The sequence below is a fragment of the Diceros bicornis genome, chromosome 3 (assembly GCF_020826845.1).
Source record: "Diceros bicornis minor isolate mBicDic1 chromosome 3, mDicBic1.mat.cur, whole genome shotgun sequence".
NCBI lineage: Eukaryota > Metazoa > Chordata > Mammalia > Perissodactyla > Rhinocerotidae > Diceros > Diceros bicornis.
In genome coordinates, this window is record NC_080742.1 from 15,508,904 (window position 1) to 15,533,043 (window position 24,140).

Consider the following 24,140-nt stretch of genomic DNA (forward strand, 5'->3'; position numbering starts at 1 on the left):
AAACACCTATAAATGTCGCTAACGGATTTTTCTTAGCACGTCTGAGTTATAATAATTACAATAAAATTAAAATCTTGAAGGATCCGATCACAAAAGTTAAAAATTCTCCACGGAGAGTCTTACCTTCAAGCTCGGAAGTAATCCCCAAGTTCTAGGTCTGCAGGAAGTTATCTCCCTCAAAGCTCTAGAGTTGACGATCTTAGCAACAGTAACATCTTGTCCGGACACCAAGTGACTTCCAGCCCCTCCCATCAATCGACCACCGCCTAATAGAAAGGACTTACTTCCCGGCAAAATTTTCTCCTCTGAGCTGAGCATCTACGAAATTCGGCTTTCTGAGCGCGAAGAGGCGGGGAGGGGCCCAAGGGAGCCCAGGGAAAAAGAAAGACAAAGTGATACAAGAACAGTCATCGAGGCACAGACGAGCGCGACCCGGGCTGGGGTAGACTTTGGGGTCTGGAGTGAGGGTTCTTTCCAGACCTCACGGGGCAGCCGAGTTCACTCTGGCGACAACTGCAGACCCTCCCCCGCAGTTCGCTCGGCCACTGGCCGCGCCCCGCCGCGCTGTGACCTCCAAAGTGGGCGCACTCGGCGGTCCCACCTCCTCGGCTCGAGACTCGCGCTTTGATTGGTCGCTGGAGGGATCCCTCAGCGCGGCTGGCCCGCGGAGGCCCGGCCGCCCCGCCCCGCCCCGCCCCTCGCGGAGGGCCCGGCCCGCGCCCGGAGCGGAGGAGAGTAAATACAACAGGAGCGCAAGATGGCGGAGCCGCCGAGCCCCGCGCACGGGGCCGCTGCCGCCGCCGCCGCCGAGAAGGAACCGTTCGGCAAGCTGCAGCCCCCGTCCCGGGACCCACCAGGCCCTCTGTCCGCCAAGAAGGTCCGGACTGAGGAGAAGAAGGCGCCACGGAGACTGAACGGGGAAGGGGGCAGCGGCGGGAACAGCAAGCAGCTGCAGGCGCCGGCGACTCCCTCGCCTCAGAGCTATGGCAGCCCGGCGCCTTGGAGTTTCGCCGCGCTGCCGGCCGCCCCCTCCCCGGCCTCCGCTCGGAGCGGTTTCTCTTTCTCCGCCGGCGCGGCCGTCCCCTCCTCAGCCTCCGCGTCCTCGTCTCAGCCGCTGCCGCGCAAGCTGCTGGTGTCCTCCGCGCTGTTGCACGCTCAGCCCCACCGCCTGCTGCTGCCGGCCGCCGCCGCCGCCGCGGCCCGCGCCAAGCCGCGCAGACCCAAGGAGAAGCGCGAGAAGGAGCGGAGGCGGCACGGCCTCGGCGGCGCGGGCGAGCCCGGCGGGGCCGCCCGGGAGGAGAACGGGGAGGTGAAGCCGCCGCCGCGAGGTGGGTCCGGCGCCGGGGGGAGGGTCGGGCGGCGGGGCCCGGGCGGGGGCCGCGGGGCCGCGTGCGCGGCCTGGGGGGCGGAGGCGGCCCGTGCTCGGCGGGCGACGGTGCGGTCCCCATGGGGACAGGAAATGGAGCCTGTAATTTTGGTCGCCGCGAGGGCAATGGCCGAAACTCTTGTTTTCGCTATGGTTCCTGTCTCCCAGTTCATGCTCTGCGGGGCTTGTAGAATTCGGTCTTCAGGGCCCGCCTAGGTGTGTCCGGCTCCGGGGGGAGAGGGGAGGGAAGGGCGTCGGGAGGCTTTGGTCTCGCAAAAGATGCTTGAATGATCGTTAGACCGTTGATGTGATCACGGAATTCCTACTTGTGACACGGGCTCCAACGCTAGAAATCCTGTCAAAAAAAGGGGTGTGCAGAGCATTGGCGTCAGCTGGAAGCTACCAGAGGCCTGAGCTTTTCATCCCTATTAGGGAAATGAGGTAGTGTGCAGGGCCCCGAGCGCGCTGTTTCGTAAGGTACCCTCCCTCCACCCTCCGCTCCGCTCCGTAGTCTTAAGTGTTCCGAGTGGTCCTGTTTGAAATACCACTCTTCAGAAAGAATTTTCAGCCATATTCTTTTTTCCTGCAGCAAATGATAGAATCAGGAGCGTTGACGTTTTTTGGCCACATCAAGTGGCTGCAAAATGTTTTAGCATCAGAAAAAGGCAAATTCTTAAAGGTCCTTTTTAGACAGCGCTTGACAGTTTTCTTTTAAAATGTAGGCTGGTCGTATGATTTTCAGACAGTACTGCCTTAAAATAGATGGTCCTACCTTTTTAACTATTGATACACAATGATCTGAGAGTGGTACAACATGGAGACTGGTTGAAAATGAGATCTTTATGGGATCAAAAGCTTAATCACATAAAGATCTTAAGTGTACGTATATACATTGACATACAGTATTGTCAAAGTATTTTTGTTTTTTTAGGAAAAATGAAATGTCAGGCAGTTTTAGCATTGCTGATCTAATAGTAGATTAAATCACGAAACATTCTCTGTACGTTTGAATTAGAATGGCTGTTTTCACAGTTTTTACAAACGCTGCACGCGAGTATGTAGCAACAGTGTTACTTCTTCCTTGATGTTTTGCCTGTAGCAAAGCTTTGACGTCTAAGCATAGCCATCAGGGACTCCTGCACAAGGTAAAGATCTCTCAGCTTTGCGGAGTGTTGCTTCTAGGAAAGTGGTTTTGAGGATGGAATTTGTGTTACTTTTAGTCCGGAATTTTAGGTGGTTATTATTTTAAAGCTATTTTGTTTTAGTGGTTACATTTAAAAGTTATAAGTGCCTGAAAGTCTGTACATTTGCAGCTCGGTATCAGTCTTATTTGTGATGTGTAAACAGTGTATTTGCTCTAGGTTCTTTGAATGAGGAAGTGAATATGAGTATAACATTGTCGGTGTATTGGAATGGCTGAAAATAAATAAGCATTCTTTAACAATGCTACCTTAAAATACGGAGCACATAAATAGCCCTAAAATGAAATGGCTCTTAGAGAAATTTTTCTAATCTTTTCAATTACCTTTAGAATCCCTCTTTTTGAAGGCTACAGCTTATTATTAAGACTGAATATAAGCAATGATAGCTTTTACATTAAGATGTGAGGAAGATGTTTTTCCATGGCCTATGTAGGTTTTTTTGAGTAGTGACTCCATATTTGCACTATTGTAAAATTTGCATTTTTCTGGCAGAAATGCTGATATTTTATTGAAGAAAAACTAAAAATCAAAGAGAAGGATTACTTTTCAGTGTCAACCCAAAGGTGGGTGGATCCAGATAGAGGAAAGATCATTGACAGTAGATTTGAAAGTTAAGAGTGATGAACAAGAGAATTATAAAAGCATACCAGTCTAGGCCCATTTAATATAAGGGCTGATGTCTTACACGCCTAAGACTCTGAGGCTGTCTAGTCAGCGTGCTGTAGCTGACTTGCATGATAGCCTGAGTCATCACATAAAAGTTAAATTTATTTCTTATAAAAAGAAAAAGTGCAAAACATTTTGGATTTTTTTTTTAATAATTTTATTTATTTATTTTTCCCCCAAAGCCCCAGTAGATAGTTGTATGTCATAGTTGCATATCCTTCTAGTTGCTGTATGTGGGACGTGGCCTCAGCATGGCCGGACAAGCGGTGTGTTGGTGCACGCCCGGGATCTGAACCCCGGGCCGCCAGCAGCGGAGCGCGAGCACTTAACCACTAAGCCACAGGGCCGGCCCCGATTTTGGATTTTTAAAACCAGGTTTTGGTGCTTATAGAAGTAATCAGCTGAAGAGTTCACAGCCCATTTTCCTGTAAGATGGAATAAATTATTGAATTGGTAAATGTGGAGGTAAAAGTGGACATGTACTGAAAGTATCCAACATTTAGAATTATATTATAGCAAACAACAGAACAAACATAGTTTTAGATAACAAAGTGCCTTAACTGATTCCAGTAACCAATAAAACTTGTATAGATCTTCTAATTTTTGTTAGTGTTTTTGCTTTGCATTTATTAACTTATTTTTTCCCTTAGAATGACCCGGTGAAGTATCCCAAGACAAAAGCAGACCATTTCACTGAATTTTTGCCTTGAAAGTGTAGTTCCAGAATTTAACTCTAATGAAAATAGAGGCTTTTCTTAGAATTGAATAATTTGAGGTATGTAGACGTCAGTGATTTTAAAGAGAGAGGTGTTGGAAGATTTTTCAAACTAGACTTTTGCCTATCTTTCTAATATTATTATTCCACAATTTAGGTTAAATTTATATTCAGACTTTTTATCGTTACGACCAAGTATTTGTCACTACTGAGTCGTTTACAGTGATTTCGTTTTCTTTTGTAACCTTGTGTTTTTCATGCCTCATTTTTTCATTTGCTTAGTTTTGTCTGGCAAAGTTTTTCTATACCCTCCAGCAGCTCCATAAAATGCTTCTCAGTACAATTTTCCACATGGTCAGATCTGTCAGATAAACTTAGCAGTTCCATTTGTTGCTGCAGTCATCCCTTCTGTAGCTGTCCTTCTTCCTGCTTTAGTCTGGATTGTTTTCTCTTTAGGCCTGTTGCAAAGCTGTCATCTTGGGACTTCCCTTAGCTCACATTCTGGGAATTTCTTTCACTTTTGTTGAGTCCTTTTTTTCTGGATCTCAAGCCTTCCTTTTGGTTTATTCCTTCATTTTGGTTTCCCCTAGTATTACTGTGAAAGAATGCATGGGAAATAAGTTTTTGGCGATTTTATTTTTACTCTCACACTTGACTGGCTGTTGAGAGATTTCCATAGTGGAAATCATTTTCCCTCAAAAATTTGGAGGTGTTCCCTTACTGCCTGACTTCCAATGTCGATGTTGAAAAATTTGATCTCCAAAACGTTGTCTTTTGTTCTGTTATCTGGGAGATTTCAACCCTTTCACTGAATTTTAAAATTTCAGCTATCTTGTTAAAAAAATGTTTTATGAGCTCTTGTTCTTTATTCCTATATTATAGCATCTTTTCCTGTTTTCCATGGGTACAGCATCTTCTGTTATCTCTTCAAGGATATTGATTATAGTTTCTTTGACACGTTCTTCTGTTTCTTGCATTGTTTTTGGTTCCTCTGTTTGTTTTGGGCTCTTTTTTCTGTTTGTTTTGGTCTCTTTCTTTTTGTTGGAGGCTTTCTTCAAATTTGTGTGATCCTTAGCAGTTCCTTTATATTCAAGAGAAAGTTCCAAAGCTGATTGAAAGCTCCTTGGGCATGCATGAGCATGGCTTAGTGACTCATGAACTCTCATGTTTTTGTCTTGATTTCTTTTCTCTGGATGGTGGGTAAGAAGGCTTTCAGTTTCTGCAGATCAAGGTCCTTCGTTTTTCTCTCTGTCTGTGTAAGTGGAATAATGGAGAGAGGGGAGAGGATTGGCAGAGGTAGTGAGTTTAGATGGCAGGGTTCTAGTGCTGGGTGGGAGAAGAAAGCTTACAAATCACCATTCAGTTTATAAATTTTCACTTAGTCTCCCTGTTTTCATATCAACATTTCCCTTCTTCATTTTTCTGTGTGGGACGCCCCTGAGCCTGGAGTCAGTCTGATTCAGTTTTGATGGAGACCATACTTCTCATTCCCTTAGGAATGTATGTGGGGGGTGGGGGGTTGGAGGGGGGTTTGTTCTGCCCTCTTGGCTCTTCCAGTGCCTCTAATTTCTAAGCCTCTCTTGAATACTGCAGAGTCAATAGGATTGTCAATATCTCTTTGTGTAGGGACTTATATCAACCTTCTTCCATTATGCTAAGTCATTTACCATTCCACCATCAGCTTTCTGTCTTCGTACATTGTATTGCAGGTTACAGTTACAATATATATCTCCTAGTTACATCAAAGATGAAATTTATGTTTCTATTTTTTTTTCTTCCTATCATTTGGGTATATTTTTCAAGAAGAGATCTTAAATTCTGGCCTCTTTTGATTAGTTCCTATTTGTGTGACGTTGGTGAAGTCACTTAATCTTTTTGAGCCCATACTTATCTGTTATATAGGGATACCTTTTCATAGCATGGTTATTAGAATTATATGAACCTGGCGTAGTGTAGGCATTTGTAAGGGATGTTGGTTCCTAACCCTTCTTTCCAGCCTAACACATTGGAGATATTTAGTATCACTGAATTTGTGGATAGGTATAACCTGTACAGTTTTCCCATTGGTATCCTCGTTTCTGGGAATTTTTGATATGTATTAGTGTGAACCATAATAACTTTTTTTTTTTTGGTGAGGAAGAGTAGCCTTGAGCTAACATCCAATGCCAATCCTCCTCTTTTTTTGGTGAGGAAGATTGGCCTTGGGCTAACATCCGTGCCCATCTTCCTCTACTTTATATGGAATGCTGCCACAGCGTGGCTTGACAAGTGCTTGTCAGTGCGCACCTGGGATCTGAACCCACGAACCCTGGGCCGCTGAAGCGCAGAGTGTGCTCTTAACTGCTACACCACCAGGGCCGGCCCCCATACTAACTTTTTGAAAGAAGTTTATATTCCAGAGGTTTAAAGTTATTATAGTAAATGTCATTAATTTTTCACCATCTTTAAATGAATTAAACTTTCAAATTATGGATAGACTACTTAAAATAGGATATTGAAAAAATAATGATACTTAATTTGTGTTAGAGTAAAAAGAATTATGATGAAATATTGTGGCTTTTATAAAATCTTTTTGCATTTGTGTGATTAAAGGGAATCAATAATAAAAATGCATTCTTACCAACTAAACTAACATTTTTATGACTTCAAACATTTTTATTTTTGAAGGTACATTAAACTTTATGTTGTACATATTACTTTTTTCTTGAATTGTAGATTGAAAATATTTAACTTTTTATCATGAAAAATTTTTAGTAGTACAGAAGAAACCAGAACAATATAGTGAATTCTGAGTCTACCCTTCACCCTGCTTCAACAGCTATCAACATTTCACAATTTATGTTTCATTTCCCCTCTTCCACATATTTTTATTTTTTGCCCTAGTATTTTAAAGCATATTCCCAGCATATATCATTTCACCACAAAATAACTAGAATTGAAATTTTTTCCGTTGCTGAACTAATAATGCTTATGAAATTTCGACAACACACGTGTGTGTACTTTAAGGAGTGAAATTCTCCCCCACTCTCAAACTGTTATTAACAGTTTGATATATCTTATTCTGGAATAGATGTGTTTGTATATTTTTTAAGTTAACTCTTTTTTTTTTTTTTAAGATTTTATTTATGTATTTATTTTCCCCCCAGAGCCCCAGTAGATAGTTGTATGTCATAGCTGCACATCCTTCCAGTTGCTGCATGTGGGACGTGGCCTCAGCATGGCCGGAGAAGCGGTGCGTGCCCAGGATCCGAACCCGAGCCGCCTGCAGTGGAGCGCACAAGCTTAACCGCTAAGCCACAGAGCCGGCCCTCTTTTTCTTTTTTTTATTTGTGCTCCTTTTTTTTTTTAATTGTGAAATTTTTGTTGTACATTATTGTTTATCACCCCTTGTGCCCACCCCCCACCCCCCTAGCCCCTGGTAACCACCAAACAGTTCTGTCTGTCCGTGTGTTGGTTCATCTTCCACATATAAGTGAAATCATGCACTGTTTGTCTTGCTCTTTCTGGCTTATTTCACTTTTTTTTTTTTTTTGTGAGGAGGACTAGCCCTGAGCTAACATCCGATGCCAATCCTCCCCTTTTTTCTTGAGGAAGAGTGGCCCTGAGCTAACATCCGTGCCCATCTTCCTCCACTTTATATGGGACGCCGCCACAGCTTGGCTTACTAAGTGGTGCGTCGGGGCATGCCCGGGATCTGAACCTGCGAACCCCGGGCCCCCGAAGCGGAGCGCGTGCACTTAACTGCTTGTGCCACTGGGCCGGCCCCCTGGCTTATTTCACTTTTAAGTTAACTCTTTTTAAATTATGTTTTTAAATTATGGTAAAATACACGTAATATAGAATTTACCATTAGCTGTTTTTTTTTTTTTTTTTTTTTGCTGAGGAAGATTCACCCTGAGCTAACATCTGTTGCCAATCTTCCTCTTTTTGCTTGAGGAAGATTTGCCCTGAGCTAACATCTGTGCCAGTCTTCCTCATTTTGCTTGAGGAAGATTCACCCTGAACTTCTATTTTGTGTGTGGGTTACTGCCACAGCATGGCCACTGATGAGTGGTGTAGTTCCGTGCCTGGGAACCAAACCCAGGCTGCTGAAGTGGAGTGCGCTGAACTTAACCACTGGGCCATGTGGCGGGCCCCCCGTTTTAGCTGTTTTTAAGTGTGTAGTTCCATGGCATTAAGTGCATTCACATTGTCGTGCAACTGTTCACCACCATCCATCTCCAGAACTTTTTTCATCTTCCCAAACAAACTCCATACCCATTAAAGGATAACCCCCCTTTTTCTCTTCCTCCTCTCCCCCAGCCCCTGGCAACCATCATTCTGCTGTCTATGAATTTGACTGCTCTGAGTACTTCATATGAGTGGAATCATAAAGTATTTGTCCTTTTGTGGCAGGCTTATTTCACTTAGTATAATGTCTTCAAGATTTATCCATGTTGCATCATGTGTCAGAATTTCCTTTTTAAGGCTGAATAATATTCTTTTGTAGGTATTTACCACATTTTGTTTATCCGTCCATCCCTTGATGGACCCTTGGGTTCTTCTGCCTTTTGGCTATTGTGAGTATTGCTGCTATGAACGTAGGTGTACAAATGTCTGTTTGAGTCCCTGCTTTCAATTCTTTTGGGTATATACCAGAAGTAGAATTGCTGGATCATATGGTAATTCTATTTTTAGTTTTTTTGAGAAACTGTTTTCCATAACTATTTTCCATAGTGGTTCCACCATTTTACATTCCCACCAGTAGTGCCTAAGGGTTAGGTTAACTCTTTAATATCAGAAAAGTAAATAATCTAAGTAAGCAAACAAAAACCCCCATGATAACTAATTGAAGCAGGTACTTGTGAAGTCAGTGTGCAGTTAGCCACATCAACATAGGAAATAAAATATTGGGGTTTGGTAGGAGAAAGAAAAGGCATTTATTGAGTGCCATATGCCGTGGTATTATCTCAATGTTTTTAGATTAAAATTCTGAGTTTTTGCTGGCTTGCTCCGAGTCTTGCATAGCTATTGTGTAAAGAATTTGGATCAACCCCATCTCTGCCAGGGTCTGAGCCTAACTGCACAATGCTACAGTTCACTTAATTTTTTCCCTTTAGACTGTGATAAACAGGAAAGAAGAAAGTAAAGATGAACTTTAAAAATTTCTTCCAGTTATTTCTTTTTTCTTAACTTTTTATTATAAAAAATTTTAAGCATACGGAAAAGTTGAAAGAACAATACAATGATCCCATGTAGATTTTCCTCCTAGATTCAACAGCTGTTAATATTTTATCATATATATGTGCTGAATCATTTGAAAGTAAATTGTAGACGTCATGATACTTCATTCTTAAATATTTCAGCCTTCATTTCCTAAAAGTAACCACATAACCGCAATAATATTAAAACACTTAAGAAAATAATCATAAAGCCAGTCCATATAAAAATTCTTCCAGTTACTCCCAGTTCTCCCATTGTGCCCCAAACACACTACATCTGTTTAGTTTATTTTAATCTAGAACTGTCCCACTCACTTTTTTTTTCATATGACATTGACTTTTTGAAAATACCAGTTCAACGTACCTGTTATCTTGTAGATTTTCCTGTATTCATGATTTTTAAACAATTGTTTTATTGTGGTGGTATTTAACTTGGTCCTCTGTATTTCTTGTAAACTGTAAGTTAGGTATAAAGGCTTGATTAAATTCATATTAAATAGTTTGAGTAAGAAAATTTCATAGGTGTACTTTATATTACATACCATCAGGAGGCATATAATATTCAGATTGTGCCATTAGTAATGATGCTAAATTTGATCGCTTGGTTGAGGTGACCATTGTTACCATTGTAATAGTTCATTTTTCTTTTTTTTTTTTTTTAATTTTTTTTTTAATTTTTTTTTTAATTTTTCCCCCAAAGCCCCGGTAGACAGTTGTATGTCGTAGTTGCACATCCATTCTAGTTGCTGTATGTGGGACGCGGCCTCAGCATGGCCGGAGAAGCGGCGCGTCCGTGCTCGCCCGGGATCCGAACCCGGGCCGCCAGCAGCGGAGCGCGCGCACTTAACCGCCAAGCCACGGGGCCGGCCCAATAGTTCATTTTTCTATTTGCATTTAGTTTGTAATCTGTGGGGTCATGCGTTGTGAATATCCAGTTCCCCAACTATCTCTTACCTAATGTCTTTAGCATCAATTAATGATCCCTGCCTGAGTCACCCATTTCGTTGAGGGTTAAAGAATGATGCCAAACTGTTGCTAAATAAAAAATGAATTAGTTTTGGGGGAGGAGAATTCAAAATAAATTGCTGCTCTTATATCTAGATTAAAATTTGGCAGTCTGTTTTGATTTTGGGTACCAAAATAAATACTATAAATTCATTGATATGAATTATGGTAAACACTTTTCTTGAATTCTTAATTCACCATAGTTTGAATTTTGGAAAGTTACTTGCAGAATGCTTGTAGTTAAAGACAGATTGTAGCTATCAGTTACAATTGGTAATCTATTACAGTAATGGTAACATGGGCCAAAAATAAAAAGGCCTTACCAATATTTATTTAATATAGTAAATACAGTGTTCCCTAGGTATCAGTGGGAGATTGGTTCCAGGACCACCCCCCCATACCAAAATCTGCAGATGCTCCAGTCCCTTAAATAAAATGGTGTAGTATTTGCATATAACCTATGCACATTCTCCCATATACTTTAAATTATCTCTAGATTACTTATAATACGTAATACAATGCTATGTAAATAGTTGTTAAACTGTATTGTTTAGGGAATCATGACGAGAAAAAAAAGTCTGTACACGTTCAGCACAGACGCGATCATACTAGGCCTTTTGTTGCATGGATACGGAACCCATGGATATGGAGGGCCAACTGTATACATTAGTGTAGTGTGTTAAATATTATATATATTCCAAAATTATAATCTTTTTCATAACGTCCTCTGTTGGCTAATATAAATTAACTATATACCTATATGAATTCCCATTTAACTAGATTATATCAATTCCTTCAGTGCAGGCATTGTTTTATGATCTTTGCCTAGCACTCAATGATTGATGTGAAATAAAAAATAAACAATACTTTTTTCTTAAGAAATTAATGTTATCTTTCCTCTTGGCATTGCAATTTTAAGTATCTGTTCTTGTTAGCTTTTTTATAGATAGGGTATACATTTTCTTTAGATATTAGTTAAGTCAGAATCACTTGCACTGCTTTGACATGTGGAGCAATATTCCGGAAAGCAGATGTCCTGGGTTCGTTTTCTGGCTGAATCACTGATGAACTTTATATCTTAAGGGAATAAATATTCATCATTCTTCAGTTTTCTCCTTTGAGGATAATGAAAATATCAGAATCAGTAAATTCTTTCAAGCTTTTTTGAGAGCCACATGCTGATGCGGTGAGTGCTTGGATGCAACTGATCTAGACGATAAGCTTCTTGAGCACAGAAACAGCAATAAATAATAAACATTTATAGATCTGTACTCAGCACTTTTTATGTATTTTCATTTAATTTTCACAACTTCTTTAAAGTTTTAGGTATTAGCCTTTGATAAATGCTAATCTCAAAAATTTTAAGTAACTTGTCCAAGGATATAAAATAAGTAGTGAATCTAGTTTTCGGATCTTTAGACAGTTTGACTTCAGAGCTCCAGCTCTAAACTACTATGCAGACTATGTTAATGTTTTTAGATCTCCTCCCTCCAGGATGGTGAGATAGTTTGCCAAATAAATGAACTGGGCTTTGATGGAAGAGTAGGACTTAGGTAAATGGAGGTGATGGAGATAGGCTTGTTAAGCAGGGGAAATGGTGTGAGCAAGATTGTAGACAGGAGTATGCACGGCATGTTCAGTGGTCTGTGAATAGAACCATTTGGCTGGGCTTGGTGATTTTGTACCAAGTTGGGAGATAGGACGGCATGGCAGTTGAAAGTCTGCCACAGTCTACCTTCTATTTGCCAGGATAAGGAGTTCAGACTTCATTCTGTGGGCAGCAGCAAGGCACAGGTTTTAGTAGAGTGATAATATATTCAAATTGGTATTTTAGGAATACTTATTTGGTAGCATTGTGTAGGATGGATTGGTTGCAAGAAAAATTAGAGACAGATATTGGAGGGATATAGAATATAGTAGTAAAATGAAATGATTTTAGTGATAAAATGATTGGTACTCCTGAACACGGAAAGGAAAAGATTTCGAGAAGGAATATATGATAGGGCATCATGATTATCAAATACGTTTCAAGAAAGGGAGATTTATATATAATTTTATGGTTTCAGATGGAGAGAATAAGCATATTATTGAAAGATGTCGGTAGGCCTGCAGGAGAACTGGTTTGAAAAGATGGATATGAGTTTGAGATGCAGGCAAGTACCTTATATTAGAGTTCTGTTACCAGATGCAACTCAAATTAGTGGTGAGTCAGTGGGTCAGATTTAAAAATGTTGTTCTATATATAGGAGATTCTGTTCAGTTGTTGTGTGTGTGCTTCAGTATGCGTGTGTGGAGGGGACCCTTTTAAAAGTCTCCTTACAGTGTCAGACAGCAATGGTTGCTTTTTCTGTGAGGAGCAAATAATCTCAGATCTTCTCTTAGTTCTTAGGTAACCAGCTCTTTACAGCCTTTAAAAGGTGTCTAAAAAAACCAAGATTAGGCATAGTCCCTTAACCTCTACTCTGGTCTAACAATTTACCTTCCATTTGTCCTCCCCCTTTTTGCCTCCCCCACCATTTTCCTTCTCTCTGCTGCTACTATTTTAGCATTTGGTTTTGTTTTGGGCCCTTTTAATTACTCTTCTCTCTGGTTTTACTAATCACCCTGTTAGTTTTCTAGTGTCTATTGTTAGCACTCCCCACATCTTAGCTCAGTCCAGAGTTTTAGATCCATATATTCAACTACCTCCTTTGGTGTAACCACTATTAGATATTCCATAGAACTGTAAAATTGGTATGTTCAAAACTCATAGTCTTCCTTACCCAAATTTGTCTTGCTATTGTATATTCCTGATCTCAGTGCCATCATATATCTGGAGGCTCAAGCTTGAAAACTGGATTCTACACTTTACCTTCATCCAGCCTGTAGCCAAGTCTTATCACTTCTAGCCACTATCTTTTATATCTCTCTGCTTTCGCTTTGTCCTTTCCACTAGTCTTAGTCCAGATTACCATTATCTCCAGCCTGGATTATTGTGTAACTGCCTCCTTATTGGGCGCCCTACTTCCAGACCTGTCATCTTTCAACTCATTCTTCATGCTACAGCCTAAGTGATGACTAAAGATCTAAATGCATATTTGATCATGTCACTTTTCTGTTTATGAGATGATATTCAAATTCCTTAAAATGTCCTCCAAGGCTCTGGCCGAGCCTATTCTTGTTTAGCTCTTCAGCTTCTCTTCGATGCCCCTTGCTGCCTAGAATTTGCTCCACCCATTATCCTTCCATTCCTAGTTCTACACTTCTACTCCACCTAGCTAATGTCCACTCATCCTTGAGGAGTCAACTTGAAGGGAGGCCTTTGCTACTCCCTGGACCAAATTAGGTCACCTTGCCATCTCCTCCCATATCACTTTGCACTTCTATCCTGACTTTCTTCACTTCATTTTAATCACTTGTTTAGTTGTCTTCTTCACTAGACTGTAAGCTGTGTGGAATCTGGGGCTGTGATGATCTTGTTTCCGGTCAGGCCCTCAGCCTTTGGGTACTTGATAACTGGGAAATGAATGAGTTTCACTACATTCCAGCCCTTTTTCCCTGCTCAGAAGAGATGTCTGATTGTCAGGAAAATGTTGGCAGGTATTTCAAAGTGAGAACACCAGAAAGGCGATAATGGGATGAGAAGTTGACCAGCAGCTCACAGACATTGGGCATATTGTCAAGTGGGCACAAGAGGCAGGTATTAATGTCATGAGAGCTAGAAAGGAAGTGAATTGTGTGGATAATACTAATTGAGTTATGTTTGACTAACCCTGAATTATCAGAATTGCCATTTTGTATACTCTAACCTCAAAAAATGAAGCTCATTACTACATTGTACAAAGAAGATATTTTATGTTTTTAATCTGAGTTTGTTTACAAAATCTGTAATGGCATTATAAATGGAAATCTTCGCTCTATTTGGCATTTATTTAGACATAAAATTACGTAGAATCCAAATTAATTTTGTTCCAATAATTAGATAGTTTTTAACACCGTTTATTGAATAGTTCTTCTTTTCCACACAGATATAGAATGCCAGCTTTTATCATATACTAAAAATCACATGTGCTTGGGCCTATTTTTAGATTCTCAATTCTTTACATTTATTTCTGTCAGTTCATTTCTGCCCAAGTGACACCCTCATCATTGCTGTATCTTTAGAGTAGATTTTGGTATTTATAGGGCAAGGCTCCCCTGCCTCCATATTCTTTTTCAGAATTTTCTTGGCCTTTTAAAATATCAGGCTTATTGAGGTATAATCTACATGAAATAAAATTCATCCTTTTTCGGTATACAGTTCTATGAGTTTTGGTAAGTGTACGTAGTGGGCACTGGCACAGTCATGATATAGATTTCTGGCACCTCAGAAAGTTCCTCTTGCCACTGAGTGCTCTCCCACTACCTCTGGTCCCAAGGGTGATCTGTTTTCTGTCCCAATAGTTTTGTCTTTTCCAGACTGTCATATAAGTTAAATCATACACTAACTTTTTTGTGTTTGGCTTCTTTCACTTAACATATTGCTTTTGAGATTTATCCGTGTTGTTGCATTAATCAGTTCATTTCTTTTTATTTCTGAGTAGTTCGTTGTATGGAGATACCACAATTTGTTTCTCCATTTGCCAGTTGGTGGGCATTTGGATTGTTTCTAGTTTTTGACGATTATGAATAAGCCTGCTACATTCACATACATATCTTGGGTTGGATATATGTTTTTTTTTTTTTTTTTTTTTTTTATTGATATTTTAATGGTTTCTAACATTGTGAAATTTTGGGTTGTACATTTTTGTTTGTCCATCACCCCATATATGACTCCCTTCACCCCTTGTGCCCACCCCCCACCCCCACTTCCCGGGTAACCACAGTCCAGTTTTCTCTGTCCATGTGTTGGTTTATATTCCACATATGAGTGAGATCATACAGTGTTTGTCTTTCTCTTTCTGGCTTATTTCACTTAACATAATACGCTCCAGGCCCATCCATGTTGTTGCAAATGGGACGATTTTGTCTTTTTTTATGGCTGAGTAGTATTCCATTGTATATATATACCACATTTTCTTAATCCAATCGTCAGTCGAGGGACACTTAGGTTGCTTCCACTTCTTGGCTATGGTGAATAACGCTGCAATGAACATAGGGGTGCATAAGCCTCTTTGGATTGTTGATTTCAGGTGCGTTGGATAGATTCCCAGTAGAGGGATGGCTGGATCATAGGGCATCTCTATTTTTAATTCTTTGAGGAATCTCCATACCGTTTTCCATAGAGGCTGCACCAATTTGCATTCCCACCAGCTGTGTATGAGGGTTCCTGTTTCTCCACATCCTCTCCAACATTTGTTGTTTTTTGTCTTGGTGATTATAGCCATTCTAACGGGCGTGAGGTGGTATCTTAGTGTTGTTTTGATTTGCATTTCCCTGATGATTAGTGATGTTGAGCATCTTTTCACGTGCCTATTGGCCATCTGTATATCTTCCTTGGAGAAGTGTCTGTTCATTTCCTCTGCCCATTTTTTGATCGGGTTGTTTGTTTTTTTGTTGTTCAATTGTGTGAGTTCTTTATATATTATGGAGATCAACCCCTTGTCAGATGTATGTTTTGCAAATATTCTCTCCCAGCTGGTTGGTTGTTTGTTCATCTTGATTCTGATTTCATTTGTCTTATAAAAGCTCTTTAGTCTGATAAAGTCCCACTTGTTTATTTTTTCTTTAGTTTCCCTAGTCTGGGTAGGCATGTCATCCGAAAAGATTCCTTTAAACCCAATGTCAAATAGTGTGTTGCCTATATTTTCTTCTATGAGTTTTATAGTTTCAGGTCTCACCTTCAGGTCTTTGATCCATTTTGAGTTAATTTTTGTGAATGGCGATAGCACATGGTCCACTTTCATTCTTTTGCATGTGGCTGTCCAGTTTTCCCAACACCATTTATTGAAGAGACTTTCCTTTCTCCATTGCATGTCCTTAGCACCTTTGTCGAAAATTAGCTGTCCGTATATGTGTGGTTTTATTTCTGGGCTTTCAATTCTGTTCCATTGATCTGTGTGTCTGTTTTTGTACCAGTACCATGCTGTTTTGATTACTATTGCTTTGTAGTATGTTTTGAAGTCAGGAATTGTGATGCCTCCTGCTTTGTTCTTTTTCTTTAGGATTTCTTTAGCTATTCGGGGTCTTTTGTTGCCCCATATAAATTTTAGTATTCTTTTTTCTATTTCTGTGAAGAATGTCATTGGGATTCTGATTGGGATTGCATTGAATCTGTAGATTGCTTTAGGTAATATAGACATTTTAACTATGTTTATTCTTCCAATCCACGTGCATGGGATATCTTTCCATTTCTTTATGTCATCGTAGATTTCCCTCAATAATGTCTTGTAGTTCTCATTGTATAGGTCCTTCACCTCCTTAGTAAGATTTATTCCTAGGTATTTTATTCTTTTTGATGCAATTGTAAATGGTATTATCTTTTTGAGCTCTCTTTCTGTTAGTTCATTATTAGCATATAGAAATGCAACTGATTTTTGTAGATTGATTTTGTACCCTGCAACTTTGCTGTAGTTGTTGATTGTTTCTAACAGTTTTCCAACAGATTCTTTAGGGTTTTCTATATATACAATCATGTCATCTGCAAATAGTGAGAGTTTCACTTCTTCGTTACCTATTTGGATTCCTTTTATTCCTTTTTCTTGCCTAATTGCTCTGGCCAAAACCTCCAGTACTATGTTGAACAGGAGTGGTGAGAGTGGGCAGCCCTGCCTCGTTCCTGTTCTCAGAGGAATGGCTTTCAGTCTTTCCCTGTTGAGTATGATGTTAGCTGTGGGTTTGTCATATATGGCCTTTATTATGTTGAGGTACTTTCCTTCTATTCCCATTTTATTGAGAGTTTTTATCATAAATGGATGTTGTATCTTGTCAAATGCCTTCTCTGCGTCTATTGAGACGATCATGTGGTTTTTATTCTTTGTTTTGTTGATGTGATGTATCACGTTGATTGATTTGCGGATGTTGAACCATCCCTGCGTCTCTGGTATAAATCCCACTTGATCATGGTGTATGATCTTTTTAATATATTGTTGTATTCGGTTTGCCAATATTTTGTTGAGGATTTTTGCATCAATGTTCATCAGCGATATTGGCCTGTAATTTTCTTTCTTTGTATTGTCTTTGTCTGGTTTCGGTATCAGGGTGATGTTGGCCTCATAGAATGATTCAGGAAGTGTTCCATCTTCCTCTATTTTTTGGAATAGTTTGAGGAGGATGGGTATTAAATCTTCTTTGAATGTTTGGTAAAATTCACTGGAGAAGCCATCTGGTCCTGGACTTTTATTTTTTGGGAGGTTTTTGATTACTATTTCAATCTCTTTACTTGTGATTGGTCTATTCAGATTCTCCATTTCTTCTTGGTTCAATTTTGGGAGGTTGTATAAGTCTAAGAATTTATCCATTTCTTCTAGATTGTCCAATTTGTTGGCATATAATTTCTCATAGTATTCTCTTATAATCCTCTGTATTTCCATGGTATCCGTTGTAATTTCTCCTCTTTCATTTCTAATTTTATTTACTTGAGCCTTTTCTCTTTTTTTCTTAGTTAGCCTGGCTAAGGGTTTGTCTATTTTGTTTATCTTCTCGAAGAACCAACTCTTTGTTTCATTAATCCTTTCTACTGTTTTTTTGGTCTCAATATCATTTATTTCTGCTCTGATTTTTATTATTTCTCTCCTTCTGCTGGCTTTGGGCTTTTTTTGTTCTTCTTTTTCTAGTTCTGTTAGGTGTAATTTAAGGTTGTCTATTAGGGCTTTTTCTTGTTTGTTAAGGTGGGCTTGTATCGCTATGAGTTTCCCTCTCAGGACCGCTTTTGCTGCGTCCCATATGGTTTGATATGGCATGTTATCATTTTCGTTTGTTTCCAGATAGTTTCTGATTTCTCCTTTAATTTCATCAATGATCCATTGGTTGTTCAGTAGCATGTTGTTTAATCTCCACATTTTTGTCACTTTCCCAGTTTTTTTTTCCTGGTTTATTTCCAGTTTCATAGCCTTATGGTCTGAAAAGATGCTTGTTATGATTTCAATCTTCTTAAATTTATTGAGGCTTGCTTTGTTTCCCAACATATGGTCTATCCTAGAGAATGTTCCATGCGCGCTTGAGAAGAATGTGTAGTCAGCTGTTTTTGGGTGGAGTGCTCTGTATATGTCTACTAGGTCCATCTCGTCCAGTTTTTCATTTAAGTCTAATATTTCTTTATTAACTTTTTGTCTGGATGATCTATCCATTGCTGTAAGTGGGGTGTTAAGATCCCCTACTATTATTGTGTTGTTGTTGATTTCTCCTTTTAGGTTTGTTAATAGTTGTTTTATGTACATTGGTGCTCCTATGTTGGGTGCATATATATTTATAAGTGATATGTCTTCTTGATGGAGTGTCCCTTTTATCATTATATATTTCCCTTCTTTGTCTTTCTTAACCTGTTTTATCTTGAAGTCTACTTTGTCTGATATGAGTATGGCAACACCTGCTTTCTTTTGTTTGCCATTAGCTTGGAGTATTGTCTTCCATCCTTTCACTCTGAGCCTGTGCTTGTCTTTAGTGCTAAGATGTGTTTCCTGAAGGCAGCATATTGTTGGGTCTTGCTTTTTAATCCATCCTGCCACTCTGTATCTTTTGATTGGAGAGTTCAATCCATTTACATTTAGGGTAATTATTGAAATATGAGGGTTGAATGTTGCTGTTTTGTCACTTATTTTCTGGTTCTTTTGCATTTCCTTTGTTTCTTGTCCCATTTGTTTTGGACTGCCAATTCTGTTTGGTTGTTCTGTCTTATGATTCTCCTAGTTTTCTCTTTGTTTATCATATGTGGTTTTAATTTGATTATTTGTTTAGTGGTTACCTTGAGGTTTGGGCGAAAAATCTTCTGTATGAGATAGTCCATTATCTGATAGCCTCCTATTTCCTTATACTAAGTCAATTCAGTCACTTTCCTCTTCCCCTTCTAAGTTGCTCTTGTTATACCTTATTCTATCTTGTGTTGTGGCTGTGTGTTTACAGTGATGAGGTTAAATTTATTTTTGGTGAATTTCTTCCTTTGATCTTTGAGTTTAGTATTTAAGTGGTTGCTAACCTATTCCGGTAAAGATCTACTATTTCTCTGATTTTGTCTACCTACTTTTCTCCTTACTCCAAGCTTTGTGTTCCCTTTCTCTTCTTGTTTTCAGGCCTGAGGGCCTTCTTGAGTATTTCTTGTAGTGGCGGTCTCGTGGCCATGAACTCCCTTAGCTTTTGTTTATCTGGGAGAGTTACTATTTCTCCATCATATTTGAAGGATATTTTTGCTGGATAGAGTATTCTTGGCTGAAAGTTTTTGTCTTTTAGTATTTTGAATATATCATTCCAGTCTCTTCTAGCCTGAAAAGTTTCTGTTGAGAAATCCGCTGAGAGCCTGATGGGAGTTCCTTTGTACGTTATTTTTTGTTTTTGTCTAGCTGCCCTTAATATTGTTTCTTTGTCGTTGACCCTGGCTAGCCTTACCACTAGGTGTCGTGGTGAAGGCCTTTGTCTGTTAATATATATAGGCGTCCTGTTGGCTTCGCTTACTGGTATTTCCTGCTCCTTCCCCAGATTTGGGAAATTTTCAGCTATTATTTCCTTGAATAGGCTCTCTGTTCCTCTTTCCCTCTCCTCTCCCTCAGGAATACCTATAATTCTTATGTTACATTTTCTGATAGAGTCCGATATTTCTCGGAGTCTTTCTTCATTTCTTTTTAGTCTTAGTTCTCTCTCTTCTTCCATCTGGAGTATATCTGTATTCCTATCCTCTAAAGTACTAATTCTTTCCTCCATATTGTCAGCTCTGTTCTTTAAAGATTCCAGATTCTCCTTTATCTCCTCCATTGTGTTCTTCATCTCCATCAGCCCTGATAGGTTTTTCGTTATGATTTCAATCTCTTTTGTGAAGAAACTCCTAATCTCATTTAATTGTTTGTCTGTGTTGTCTCGTATTTCGTTGAGTGTTTTTATGATAGCTATTTTGAAATCTCTGTCATTTAGTTTATGGATTTCTGTGTCTTCGGGGTTGATTTCTGGGTGCTTGTCATTTTGTTTCTGGTCTGGTGATTTCATATATTTTTGCATTGTGGTTCCTGTGTTGGTTTTGATTTTCCTCATCCTGGAAGTCTCTGGTTGCAATTTCCACCTGCCGCCACTGTGTGGTGGTAAAGGGCTGTGTAGTCTAAGCCCCCTGCGCTCTGCCCCAGTTTTTCTGCTGCGATCCGCAGTTTTGTTTTGTTTTGTTTTGTTTCTTTTCCCCACTGCGATCCACGAGTCCAGTCCAGTTTATTCAGGTCTGCCTCGGACCGCTAGATCTGGTCGAGCTGCAGACTCCGGGTTGCGGGGAGGGGGGAGCTCTCTCTTTTGCCCTCTGGGTCCCTGACGTGGGAGGCTTCTCGTTTGCCCCTCTTTATCCGCTCTCTGGGTTGCTCAGATGTTGATGGTAGCCCTGTGGCTCCTCTGAGCCCTCTGTGCGGGAGTTTCCCACTGGCTGAGAGAGCCCGAAGAGCTACAGTTTTCCCGCCGAGGGCCGCCCCTCCCCCCTCTCTGGGAGCCGCGTGGACCGGATCGCTGATCTGATGGGGAGGGAGCGGAGTTCTCCTTACCTCTCCCCACTTCCTCCGGGGGCCCAGCACGTTCCGCTCTCAGATGTGCGGCAGTGTGGATCCCTCCGTTCCAGCTTTTCACTGTCTGGGATTCCGTTGTTGGTCTGTGGCTGTTACTTTTGTTGTATTTTGTGGGGGAAGAATTCACGGGAAAGCTCACTCCGCCATGATGCTGACGTCACTCCCTGGATATATGTTTTTATTTCTCTTGAGTAAATACCTAGAGGTGGAATTGCTGGGTTGTGTGGTAAGTGTATGTTTAACTTCATAAGAAACTGACAAAGCCACTTTAGTGGCTGTACCATTTTGCATTCCCACCATCCCTTGATATTATCAGTTTACAAAATTTTAGCCGTCCTAGTGGATATGTAGTAGTATTTCATTGTTTTAATTTGCAATTCCGTAATGACTAGTGATGTTGAGCGTCTTTTTATGTGCTTATTTTCCATCCCTATCTCTTCTTTGGTCTGTTCAAATTGTCTCTTATTGGGTGTTTTCTCATTATTAAATTGTGAAAGTTTGTTACATATTGTATGTACAAGTTCTTCACATATTCTGTGTACAAATTCTGTATTAGATAGGTATTTTGCAAGTGTATTCTCCCTTTCTCTGGCTTTTCATTCCCTTAATATTGTCTGTCACACTTTTTCACAGCAGAAAAATTTAATTTTGATGAAGTCCACTTTATAATTTTTCTTTTATGGTTTGTGCTTTTTGTGTCTTAAATAAGATAGCTTTGTCTCACACAAGGTCACATAGATCTTCTTTTAGATACTTAATAGTTTTAGGTTTTACATTTAGGTCTATGGTGCATTTTGAAAATTTTGATATGTAAGGTTTGGATCAAGGTTTTCTTACTCTTACTTTTCCTTTCTGATTAACTTGAGAATTATTTTGTAAAGTTCCCCCACCCTCCACAATCTCCTAGGGATTTTCATTAAATTTATTGATTACATTAGAGGCAAATTTTAATCATTACAGAATTATCTTTATACTTAAAAGCTACATGTATATCTTTACCTACTCTTATTTGCTTTTATATCTCCATAAAATTTATTTTATTTTTTATAATTTTATTTATTTATTTTTTCCCCCCAAAGTCCCAGTAGATAGTTGTATGTCATAGCTGCACATCGTTCTAGTTGCTGTACGTGGTACGTGGCCTCAGCATGGCCGGAGAAGCGGTGCGTCGGTGCGTGCCCGGGATCTGAACCCGGGCCGCCAGCAGCGGAAATCGCGCACTTAACCGCTAAGCCACGGGGCCGGCCCTCCATAAAATTTATTGATGTTTAATACAGATTATGTGTTTTCCTCTGGTATTTTGTTTTATTTTGGGGAGTTTTTTTTTTTCCAGATTGTTACTGGTATATAAGAAAGCATTTGGTTTTTCTACATATACTTGATAATTGGGTATATAACTTTATAACCGTGAAAGGTTATCAATTATTTGTAATCAGGAACAGATTGAGTTACAGTAAGATACTTTGTAATATTCAGGAAGTGGTTTCTTTGTGGTACTTCAAGCGTTGTCTTTGTCTTTCAAATCCAAGATCTTTATTAGCAAAGTATAACTTCAACTTGACAAACATTTTTAATACTTTGATGCTATGGTAGGTGTTAAAAATGACAAAATCAATAATATACAGTCCTTGCCTTCAGGTAGCTTAAGCAATCTACCAGGCTATTAGAAAAAGTAATTATAATATTTAGTGCAGTAAGTTAAATACTGCAAGACAAATAGAAAGTAGTGGTAGTACTAGTGGGAGTGGAAGCAGGCAGATATTATACTGAAGTTCTGGGGAGAAGAGAGCATTATATGAAGTGTAACATTCTTGGGAACTAGGCAGGAAAAGTGAGCTATGCAGTGTCACAGAAGCTAAGGGGGGAAATAATTTCAAGATGTTTGATTCTCTTTGTAACTCTGACATTATATATTGCTAAGCATCTTTAGCCCTTCACTCTTAGATTTTAAAATATGTGTGTTTTATAAAACAAATTATATTTTAACGTTTCTCTGAAGTCAGTGCATGTCTCATACATACATAATTTACCCCAAATAATTTTTTCATTAACTGTAAGAAGACTTTGTAAAGGCTACATTATCTATTGCTGTGTAACAAACTAACCTAAAACTTGGTGGCTTAAAACAACAACCATTTTATTATATGTGATGATTTGTGTGTCAGAAATTCCAGCAGGATTGACTAGGTGATTGCGCTTCATGCAGGGTTGACTGAGGTTGCTCAGTGGTGTTCAATTGGTGACTCGTCTTGTCTGTTAGGTCCAAGATAACTTCACTCACAGGGATGACTAGATGGTGAGCTGAGCTCCTCTCTCTCCACGTCGTCTTAGGGCCTTTCCATATGATCTCCTCATCAGGATAGTTGGATTTCTTACATGGCAGCTCAGTACTCCAAGAAACCTGAGTAGAAACAGCAAGGCTTCTTGTAACCTAGCTTTGCAAGTCCGCACCAGTTCTTCCCTGTACGCATATTAGGCTCTTAATAGATATACTCATTTTTTAAAATTTCATTAAGAGCACATTCTAAATTCTAAAATAGATAAAGCACCTGTAGGAGAGTTGTTTAGTGATATTAGCTGAATACATAACTTTTTTTAAATTTAGAACTTTAATTGGTTGTATTAAAAAAATGATTAAGAGTATATAACAAGAGCAAGGGTTCCCACATATGTTATCATTAACCAGAAAGAACTATATGATTTACTGTTTGCATTATAGAGTATAATTTTAGTTAAATAATGTAATTGTATAATGTTGACTTACGGGTCTAGAATGCCTCAGCTTGTCTGTGAGTCATTTTATATGACAGCTATAGTATAAGATTCAGTGACGAGAGTGCTTTAATTCTGTAACCTAGATACCAAGTATAAGGTCTCACTACTTCATATCTTGGTTTTACAATATGTTGAGAAGAGAAGAATTGTACTTCTGTTTTAGAAGCAGATCTTTCCTGGTAGGTCAGCGAAGAAAACCTGATCTGAAATTTTTTATTGTGGTTAGGAGAGCGAGCCCACACCACTTTTTCATGCTATGCCTGACTTGGCTCTCGTGTAGTTATATATGTATTTATTTTTGTTTTCCTGTTACTCTTCTTTGTGTGTTCTTGTGACTACTATTGCTATACTATTTTGTCACTCTATACATGTTACTAGATGCTTTCCTAGTAAAATTCTACTATTTGTATTTAATAATAATAGATACATTTGTCAAGTGCCTATAATATACTGGGCATAATGTTGGAAATAATGCATATGTTGCCTTTAATCCTCATAAAAAATCTAAAAGATCAGTGCTATTATCTTTGACAGATGAGAATACTGAGGATCAACAGTTTTTTTTTT

At 39.4% G+C, this 24,140-nt stretch overlaps 1 protein-coding gene across 1 annotated transcript in view; it reads left to right on the top strand.

The window, feature by feature from the left end:
* The first annotated feature begins 757 nt into the window (after nt 1-757).
* RSBN1L (round spermatid basic protein 1 like) overlaps nt 758-24,140 on the top strand; it is an 85,308-nt gene continuing 61,925 nt past the window's right edge. The window contains exon 1 of the mRNA XM_058524101.1: nt 758-1,328. Coding sequence (XP_058380084.1) covers nt 758-1,328 — 571 coding nt within the window. The remainder of the gene's footprint in view (nt 1,329-24,140) is intronic.